We start from the raw sequence: 10,936 nt of genomic DNA, 5'->3' as shown, positions 1-10,936 counted from the left end.
CTAACGCTTCAAACAAAGCTTCATCTCGTCGTGTTTCTACGACCGCAGGCCGAGGCCTGAAGGTGCTCGTCCCCTTAAACAAAGCTTCACATCGTTATGTTAATACAAGATAAAACCAAAGCTCCCGAATGCTGGCAGCCGGGGTGGCGTCGGGCAAAGGCCCTCAGGGCAAAGGCTCCTCTTGGACCTTGGGCATCTCTTCCCCTTATTCCCTGCCTCAGGGTGAAGCCTGGTGGCCGGTCTGGCCCCTCTATCATTTCGTCTGGGCCAAATTCTGAGCGTGGGAGACTCTGGTTGCCGCTGCTCCCATTTCACGCGTGCAGTGCGCATACTCAGAACGCAGGCCCGGGGGCTGAACTGGACGTGCAGGGCGAGGTGCTGCTGGGCGGCACAGTGCTTGTTTATCCAAGCGCGGGCAGACGCTTCCGCGCCGCTCAGGGCCTTCCCGGGAGCGCGCGCGGCTAGTCGCCTAGGCGACGAGGAACAGGCGCAGCCCCGCCCCGGGCCGCCGGGCCCCGCCCCGGGCCGCGCTGCGGCTGGGGCTCGGGCGCGCGCTCTGGCGCTGGGGGAAGCGGCGGCGGCGGCGGGCGGGGAGCTGGGCGTGGAGGCGTGAGGGGCGGGGCGGGCGGCACTGCGGGCCCGCGGCTCGGGCGGCTCCGGCGGCTCCGGCTCCTTCGGCTTCTTGCTCGCCCTCAGTCCCTGCCGGCGCCCACGGGGCCGCATTGCCGCCCGGCTCGGCCCATGCCCAGGGCCGCTGCTCCCTCAGCTGCCGCCGCCGCCGCCGGCGCCCGGGGGCCCGCCGCGGCCGTGAGGTGGGGGCGGCCGCGGGAGGCGGCGGGGCCGGCCGCCGGGGCAGGGTCTGGGGGCGCAGCGGAGCCGGCGTAGGTCTATGTCGCGGGCGGCGGCGGCGGCGGCGGCCGCGGAGGGACGATGCGCGAGTACAAAGTGGTGGTGCTGGGCTCGGGCGGGGTAGGCAAATCCGCCCTGACCGTGCAGTTCGTGACCGGCACCTTCATCGAGAAATACGACCCCACCATCGAGGACTTCTACCGCAAGGAGATCGAGGTGGACTCGTCGCCGTCGGTGCTGGAGATCCTGGACACAGCGGGCACCGAGCAGTTCGCGTCCATGCGGGACCTGTACATCAAGAACGGCCAGGGCTTCATTCTCGTCTACAGCCTCGTCAACCAGCAGAGCTTCCAGGACATTAAGCCCATGCGGGACCAGATCATCCGAGTGAAGCGGTGAGCGGGCTGGGGCGCATGCAGGGCGGCCCCCAAAGCGTGCCGGGGGCTTCGCAGCTGCACCCCAGAGTCACCGTCCCGGGTCCCGAGCTCCCCGCGCGGGGCCGTGGGGAGGGGGGTGTCTGGGGAGATGGCTCTGAGCTTCGGGTTGGTTGTATTATCACCCTCTTCCTCCTTAATCTCAAATTTGAGTGCTTTGTTTCACAACTAAAATTTGGCATCCGGTTAACCCACAGAACGGCTCTTTGTCTCTTGGATCTTATTAGTAGCGCTTGTACAGAACCCCAAAGGAAACAAAGTTTGAAACTTGCCGAGGAGAAAGGGGGTGGGTAGGTTTGTGTTGGGAAGAGAGCAGCTGTGTGCAGATCTAGGCGAGACATTTGCAGATTTAACCAAAAAAAAAAAAAAAAAAATACCTTTGCAGTGTTTGACAGCAAAAATTGCTCACACCTATACTGTGATAATGTCAAGTCGAGAGGGAAGAGACCTTTCTCATCTCATAAAAGATTTAATGGTGCCAAGGCGTTTTACAAAATTGAACTCTTTAATTTAGTGTGAAACTTTAAAGACAGATTATCAAATTATTTGAAGACATCATAACAGCTCAGTGGGGTTGCGAGAGTATTAGCATATAGGAGCACAGATATGCCATTCACATTAAGAGAATGCAGTTTTATTGATTTCTGTTTTTTTTTTTTTTTTAAATCTAGCTGCCTTACACTTCCCCCCCCCCAAAAGCATTTGGAAACAGGTTTCTTCAAAGGTGTGACTCAAGTATTAACTAATTTAAAGTTAATGCAAACAAGATTTTCTTTGATAAAAAGTATTCTAAAGTATGCGTTTTGGAAATACAGCTTATAGTTTAAATGGTTTAAAATGTTTGTTTTCTCTAAAATTGACTATATTTTCCCTATAATTTCATGCGTTAGAAATGTAATAATAGTTCAAAGTCTTGGCAAATTTTTCTAATTATTAATTACACATTGCTATTTCTTAATGCTTCCTGATAATTTTAGTGTCCTTTTTTTTCCTTCTTGGCTTATTCTACCTATAGCTCTAATTTGAGGACATTTACAGAAAAACAATTGTAAGTGTACTGTAGACACAAATCACAGTATAAGTCAGCTTGGATCTACTAATTTTGAAAGAGCAAGGACCAAGTCAGGTGTACTCAGGGGATGCTCAAAAATTCGTTACAAGTGATAGTTTATTAATGCCACATATGAGATCAAAGGGAAGACCCTCTCCCTTAACTAATTGAGTATGCACTTTAATAGCTAAACTAAAATTTTGTATGTTATTCCTTGTGTTAAATTCTAAACTAGAATGAAGCGAACATTTTAATTGTCTCTCTTGATGTTCTAAGGTATGTGAATTTGATAGCTTTTTACTTCTCCAGTGTCATTTTCTTAAAGTTAACTGTTTATAGCCAAGAGATAAACAATTTTAGTATTAAAATTATGTGTATGACATTTATGTGAATTAAATCCTTGATTATTACCCATCTCCCAGTATCACTCAATTAAAAAGAAGAGAAAAACAAAGTACAGAACAGGGTAGTCTCATACATTGTCACATGTTGATGTCAGGCCAAATACATACTTCAAATAATAATCCAAGTAAATGCCTCAACTGCCTCACCCTTCACATTTAAATATATGCATCTAAAGATATAAAGTTGCATACGTATGTTGGTAAAGTCACATACCTAAGGGCTAATTTCTTGCACAAGCCTAGGAGATGGATATAGCAAAATACCATTGGGTAGTATGGTCTACAATAATTTTGTTTCTTATAATTTAGTGCAAATTACTTATCTCAGTTATAATAATGGGTTAGTCTAAACTTGGTATATTGGAACAATCTTTGTTTGCAGTATGACACCAGAGAAAAATTTAGGGTGGAATTCTACTTGCCCGTATATCCTTTCATTCACTAGTCTCAGTTCTTGACGTAAAAAGACCATTGATCAGCTGAAGTATATAGTTTATAAATTCCTTTCACTAGAATTCAACCATTGTATATATTAGAATCACTTTGGCCCTTCTGTGTCCTAGAAGTAAGATATTTTATATTTAATCTTAACCTGATCATCTGACTTCCCATCTTTGATGTAGAGGACGTTTAAACCAGGATCTGTGTAAGTCTATTGTAGCCTCTTTTCTTCTTTACCAGTGTCTTTCAACTTGGTATCTACTGGCAAATTCAAAATCCATCCTTTGGTCTAGGTCCTCATTGTTCAATGAAAATATAATGCAAGCCACATATGTAATTTTAAAATTTAAGTAGCCAATTTTAAAAAAGTACAAGCAGGTGAAATTAACTTTAATAATGCATTTTATTTAATCTACTATATTTAGAATATTATTTCAACATATAATCAATATTCAAAAATTATTGAGATGTTTTACTTTTTCATACTATGTCTTTGAAATCTGGTCTATATTTGACATAGCACATCTTTTTTTTTTTTTTTTTTAAGACAGAGTCTCACTCTGTTGCCCAGGCTAGAGTGAGTGCCGTGGCGTCAGCCTAGCTCACAGCAACCTCAAACTCCTGGGCTCAAGCGATCCTCCTGTCTCAGCCTCCCGAGTAGCTGGGACTACAGGCATGCACCACCATGCCCCGCTAATTTTTTTCTATATATATTTTTAGCTGTCCATATAATTTCTTTCTATTTTTAGTAGAGATGGGGTCTCGCTCTTGCTCAGGCTGGTCTCGAACTCCTGAGCTCAAACGATCCGCCCACCTCGGCCTCCCAGAGTGCTAGGATTACAGGCGTGAGCCACCGCGCCCGGCCGACATAGCACATCTTAATTCAAAGTAGTCACATTTCAAATGCTCAGTTAGCTGCATGTCACCACAGGCTGCCGTATCAGACGACTCAGGTCTAAGGTGTGTATAGTTTGAGGAAATACTTGCTTATTTCTCCAAGCTTCAGTTTCCTTATCTGTAAAATAGAGAATAGGGGGCACCTTTCAGAGTTGTCATTAGAATTAAATGAGATAATGTGTTTCAGTGTGCCCAACACAATATCTGGTATACAAAAATTGCTCAAAAAATTCTAGCTATTGTTCTTACTTTTATTAATAATAACTTTGTTCTACCTTCCTTAAATTTTACCCTTGATATAATGGAATTTTAGAGGAAATAATTTAAATTTGTAATTGCATTTTGGAATTCATTACCCAGTGTAGACAAGATGAGACAAAAAAGCCATTAGGATTAAAACAGTACTTGGAAAAATTTTAGTATCCCTTAAGATATTTTCCCTTATGAAGGCTCTTAGGAAAAAGGCAAGAGGATGTTATGTCACTAATGCATAGCCAAACAATGAAATGGAGGTGTTCACTGGATTGTTATTATTTTGAATGTTTCATTTTTAAAAAAATATAAAACTGTTTATAGGTACACACACATACATACACATACACAACCTCTAGCCAAAGCCAAGTGGACCAACTTAAAATGGCTATATTTATAAATTCGTATGCTTTCTTTTTTTAACTTTGAGTGAGATTACACACACAAAGAAGAGTGATGGGAATACAGAAAATGTTTTTCAGTTGAAATAAAACTAGAATTTTTTCTGATTTTATAATTGCTTCTCTCATTCTTACCCATCCCAGGGTTAGCCATGGTCCTGACCATGGCTTCAGTGTCTTGGACCATGATATACAAGGCTTGTTTGTTCTTAGGATAAAAACCCACCAGTCTTCAACATGACCTTCCAAAGCCCAGCATGGTCTTGTTTCTCCCAGCCTTTGCAGCCTTGCCTCTTGCAACCCTCCTCATCCATTGTACTCCAGCATCCAGACCTTATTTTAATTCCTTGAAAGTGCCTTTGGGTTCTCTTTTCTTCCTATAGAAATCTTCTATCTTTTTTGTAGAGTTAATTCCTACTCATTCTTTTGATTCTTTCACCCTGCTTGAAAGATTTTCTCCCACAAGGGAAGCCTTCCATGTCTTCCCAGACTGAAGTAACTCCTTGTCTTCCCACAGTAGACTAACTTCACACCACACCCCTTCCCTCAACCACATATACTTTAGACATCAGTGCACCCTGTCATTTCCCTTTTCTTTGTAGCATTCATCAACATTTGATTATCTACGTAATAATTTATGTGTAGTCTTTCTCACTAAACTCTTAAGCCCACGTGGTTAGCACAGCTCCTGGCACATAAGAAACAAGAAAAGATGTTGAAAAAAATGAATGTTCAGAAAGAAAAGTATTTGTATTGTTCTTTGGCCTCAGTTTCTCCAAACATTTTAATTTTATAGATGGAGATGATTTTTTAAAGCTTATTATGCAGATGGAGGAGATAATCTTCATTCAGCTCTAACATTCTGTAAGAACACTTCTAGGTGGGGCAACAAGGGAAGAGGTAAAGTTTAACATGAACCTCAAAGATTCAGGACCATGATGTATTCCAGATGGAGGAAATAGCACAGAAAATGCATAGAATATGTTTTTTGGATGTTAAATAGACCAGATTGGCCAAACTAGGAATTTATATAGAAGGTAAGGGGAGGTGAGGTGAAAAAATTTAAAGCTAAATTATAGAAGGTTAAAGGCTTTGGACTTGGATCCTATAGTCAAGGACCATAATCAAAATTATTATAGAAATAATGATGTGATATGATAGATGGCTTAGTGGTAATAGACCACTCCATTTTATAGCAGGAGGAATAGTCATGAATAACTGTGATAATATAGTTTGTATATGAAGTACAAAGATCCTGAATTAGCATGGTGTCTGTAGTAACAGGAAGGAAAGAGGGGATGCGAGTAAAAAATGAATTAAACTCAGTGGTAGAGGGAGAAGAAAAGGTCAAAAGTAACATTGACATTTTGAACATGAGTGAATAGTATTATGGAGGAATAGCTAGGGAAGATTATTTCAGTTTTGGAGATGGTAATCATCCAGATAGCTATGCCTAATAAGTAATTAGAATATCTGAATAAAGCCTGAAAGGTCCGGTTATTAATGTAAGGACTCAGGATCATCTGCATAGTTCATATTGGGAGATTAGATAAAACCTACTGGGTAGAAGAGTATAGAGAGAGAAATGGATGGATATGGCTAGGAATAGAAATTAGAAATGAATGAATATAGCCAAGGATAGAACTTGGAGAGTTGTAAGGTATGCAGTGGAGACTTCCTAGATTGCAACAGGCTAGAAGGCATGAGGTGTTTTGGAAAAGAACAAGAAAAAGGTGGTTGATTTGCACTAGCCAAAGTGAGCAAGTTATTTTTAAAAAATTATTATTAATATTTCTATATCACTTAAGTGAGTACTTTCAAGTGGCCCAACTGATTGTTTGCTCTTTTCTCCTCACAATAAGTAGCAATAAAGACCTACTCTGAAATAGAAGCATATTGCCAATTGCCACACAGATCTTTGGCCCATGACAGGTTGGTGCTGTAGAGCTAAAACCAGAGAATAATATATAAGTGACACTTCCAGAGCTCTGCTACCATTTTTTCTTCCAGAAATACCTCCTTCTCCAGTAACCAAAATTTAACTAAAGCTGGACCTCCAAGGTACAGAACCTAATAGCCAAAACTCACTCTTTGTTTTTGTTTTGGTAATGGTGGATCAGTGGGAAAAACTTAATATTTAAATTAATAAATGTATGCCGTGAAAAATTGATGACTAAATCCTGACAATCAAACATAAATCAAAATAAAGAATTTGGGTTTGGAGAAAAGGACCAGTGGTGAGAGCTGTATTTGTCTAAATACAAAAGTGAAATTAAAGAACTAAGCATTATGGTTATGAAATAGAATATTATTATTAAATACACTGACAATATAAAACATAGTATAGCTGATAAGTCAGGATGGGAGGAGGAAAATAATATGAATGCTCACTTCCTCACCTTAAGAGGGATTTAGATGGTCAAAAATTGAAATTTGTTTTGAAAATGACTCCAAAAGATCAATGTTTTTCATGACCTTTCTATCTTTTTTTTTTTAAAACCATTTCATTGGGGTGTGATTGACATAAAAAATCTGTACATATTTAATGTATACAACTTGATGAGTTTAGATCGAGATAAGCATACAGGGATGAAACTATCACCACAATGCTGTATTCCTATCCATCACTTCCAAAAGTTTCCTCCCACCCTGTTTATTCTTCATTTCATTCATTCCTCTCTTTTTTTTTTTTTTTAGGATAAAGAAAACTTAACCTAAGATCTTTCCTCTTAGCAAATTTTTAAGTATATAATACAGTATCTGTCATTAACTAGAGGCACTATGATGTACAGTAGATCTCTGTGACTTACTCTTCTTACATAACTGAAACTTCAGAGAGTCCCTTTTTATGGACCTGAAAGGAAAACTTTTGTTTTTGCTGTATTTTAAAATTATAACATTACAATACATAGTTTTCTTTTTGCTACCCTGGGATTGGAATTTTAAAGTTCACTTTGAAGATAGAAGAGAAGATCTCCCTTCAGCTCTAATATTGTGTGAGCATATTTCTCTCTAGCGGGGGTCATGAGGAAGGAGGTGAAATTTAATCTGAACCTTAAAGAATGATCAGCCTGTGACTTGCAAATCTTACCTAGTTAAGATTTGATGATAATTGTATCAATGAAATCTATAATAAAAGGAATCATTATACTAATAACTTATTTTTTAAGGGGAAGGAGGCAAAAGTAATTTAAATAGCCAGCCAACCATTCTGTTAAACACAGACAAAAACTATCAGCTCCGCCTGCATATTGATAAATTCTCTGGTAAGAACAAATGGATCGTTTGAAAGATGACATGACTGACCCCTGAATAAGAAATATGGAGACAACCAGGCAAATGGATAGTGTTGACCCCTGGATATCCTTTAGGAACAAGTTGGATAATTAATTGGTAAACATTGAGGAGTACATAGAGGAACTGAGAAAAGTGTCTCTAGATGATACGACCAACAGGAACAGCTAAAAAAGTTGGTATCTTTTTATTTGCTAAAGTTTCAGTAGCAATACACTTAAGTGATTTGTTAATAATTTCTGTATGTGAACTTCTAGGAAATTACATATGGGACATTAAAGTACATATATTATGCATTAAAATATATTTCTAATCAAAGATCTTTACATAAAACCAGGTACAGTGTAGTTAATTTAAGGGAATTTTTTTCAAGGGTATTTTTTTATTTTCAGTGTTTCTCTTCGTCATTGTCTTTAGAACCTAATCCCCAAGGGAAGGATGTGTGCCTCCACTCTAGGGTTTTCCTTGCTTCTGTTTTGACTTTTCCCTGTTAGGTTTCTCTCCATCTATTCTTACCTAGTGCTTTCTTACATACTTATATTTTTCAGTGCCATGGTATAAAAAGAGTTGTAAATATTCTAAAGAATAAGAGTTGGAATATGAGTAGACTTTCAAACAAGATAAAACTTAAGGAGATTGAAAGTTACAGAAGTAAATATATAGACATAATATTTCTGTAGGAAATTAATCTTGAAATTTTAATGGTTTGTAAAAATAATGCCATTATATTTTTGTCTTCTTATTTGTTACTTTGATGGTGATTCCTTTCGTTAAAAATTATTCTCAGCCTTACAAATAAAGTTTAGTTTCTTAAATATGCCTTTATGCTTTATCAGATCAAGCTCACCTGTTTAATAGAATATCAATAATGGTAATGCTGTGATTTTAGACATCTACATTTCAGTAAAGTATGTAAGTAAAACAAAAATATTGGTAAAATTTAAAGTAATCAAAATATCTAAAAATAGAATATTTCAAGTTAGTAATATTTTTGTCATGGTGTATGCTGAATACTAATAGATTAACTTTGTACTCTTAGAAAATTGAAACTTCTTTGAAGATATTGGAATGAATATTCCAGCTATTTCACCTTTTTTTTCTTGTAAGATAACTCTAATCAAACCAAACACCTACATTAGCCTGATTTTTTAATAAATTTCAGTTTAAATTGAGGGTCATTGCTGTGAAATAAGATTTCTTTAAGCATCTGAGTCAAGACAAGGCTATTGGATATCTCAGTTACATATCAACAGCGTATTATATTGAAGTCATGGTTTGGGAAATCTAGTGACCAGTCAATGCTGGGGGTCTCCAGAAGTTTGATGTGTTTAATTACTTAATGTCGGAAATGTATTCAACAGGAGTTTTCACATTTTCTTAACCAGGGCCCTTACTAAGAAATATATTTTATGTTGTGACACAGTACGCACACAGGCATACATATATCTAGCTGAAACCAGTGCTTTATGAAACAGTGAACTTGCTATGTTACTTGTATTACATTTTCTATTTATTCTTTTCTTTCTATTTTCTTTCTTTCTTTGCTTTTTTTTTTTGCTTTTTTTTTTCTTTTTTTTTGTTGTTGTTGTTGTTGTTTTAGAGACAGGGTCTCACTTTGTTGCCAGGTTGGAATGCAGTGGTGTGATCATAGCCCACTGTAACTTTGAACTCCTGGGCTGAAGTGATCCTCCCACCTCAGCCTCTCGAGTAGGCAGGATTACAGGTGTAAGCCACCACATCCAGCTAATTTTTTTATTTTTGTAGCGACTATATATTGTGCAGGCAGTCTTGAATTCCTGGCCTGCAGTGATCCTTCTGCCTGGGCCTCCCAAAGCACTGAGATTATAGGCACAAGCCCCTGCCTGGCTGTCTTCATTGTTTTTAAATGCTCCTCATGACCCACCAAATCGATCCCTTCACACGTGATTTGGAAACTGCTATCCTAGAACATTTGATTCTGGGGAAACTAAATAGAACTATCTGTTTAATATTTTGAAATAACTTTTATCTTCTTTCTCCTGCTTTTTCAGTTTCCAATAATGCTATGTAAGATTACAAAAATGAAGTACTTCCCAATGTGAGTTAGTAAATCCTACCTCTGTTACAGAGAAAGGTAGCATTTAGTCATTGAACAAAAAGATACCTAACGCATATCTTTTGAGAAAGCATTTATTATTGTTTTGCATATTAGAAATGTGAGGACGTATTTCTTGTGTAATCTTGTTCATTCTAGTAATGCAGGAAAGCACTTGCCTTGTGAAAACTTAGAACAGAGAAAGGTATGTTGTAGAAGTATTCAGGCTTTAATACATGATTGCAGAATTATCTGTTACTACAACAGGTTGCTGAGGAGGTTTGGGACACTCAGAAGAGAGGTCTGCTGCATCTGTCCAGGATGATAATGATTCAGCTTTTCCTTTAAGACACTAAAATAGATGAAGATGACTGTAATTATAGATATCTTGAAATCACTCAGTAAAGTTACCCAAGAGAAATATTGCAAACCTTTACTTAAAACATTTAGGAGTATTATATCTCATGCTTTCCATCCCCTTAAAAATTAATAATTCAAATCTGGAAGTCTTACATTATATTAATAATTCACTGCATGTTAGTATTTTCTTTAGTATCTTTACAGTTCTCTGTAAATGAAATCTTAGAGTGTTTTTCTGTATTTTTAGATGGAGAATTTTGTTTCGTTCTAAATTCACCCATCTTAAGGTTTTCAATGAACATAATAACTAACATAATTCTTTAATACAGGTATTTTATTGTATATACTGATATTATCTATGAAGACAGTAAGTGTTAATCTGGCTAAAGATAAGCTCTAGTACTTGTTAGTTATATAATTAGGGTCAAGTTAACATTCTTTGCATTTTAATTTCCTCATCTGTCATATGGGTATGATGT

General features: G+C 38.6%; 1 protein-coding gene across 1 annotated transcript in view; it reads left to right on the top strand.

Moving 5' to 3' along the window:
- The first annotated feature begins 630 nt into the window (after nt 1-630).
- The window catches only part of RAP2A (RAP2A, member of RAS oncogene family), a 38,482-nt gene continuing 28,176 nt past the window's right edge, over nt 631-10,936 (top strand). The window contains exon 1 of the mRNA XM_069467083.1: nt 631-1,244. Within this exon, the coding sequence (XP_069323184.1) occupies nt 931-1,244 (314 nt within the window). The 5' untranslated portion in view covers nt 631-930. The remainder of the gene's footprint in view (nt 1,245-10,936) is intronic.

This window comes from Eulemur rufifrons, chromosome 4 (genome assembly GCF_041146395.1).
Source record: "Eulemur rufifrons isolate Redbay chromosome 4, OSU_ERuf_1, whole genome shotgun sequence".
NCBI lineage: Eukaryota > Metazoa > Chordata > Mammalia > Primates > Lemuridae > Eulemur > Eulemur rufifrons.
This window is presented reverse-complemented; position numbering and strand designations above follow the sequence as displayed.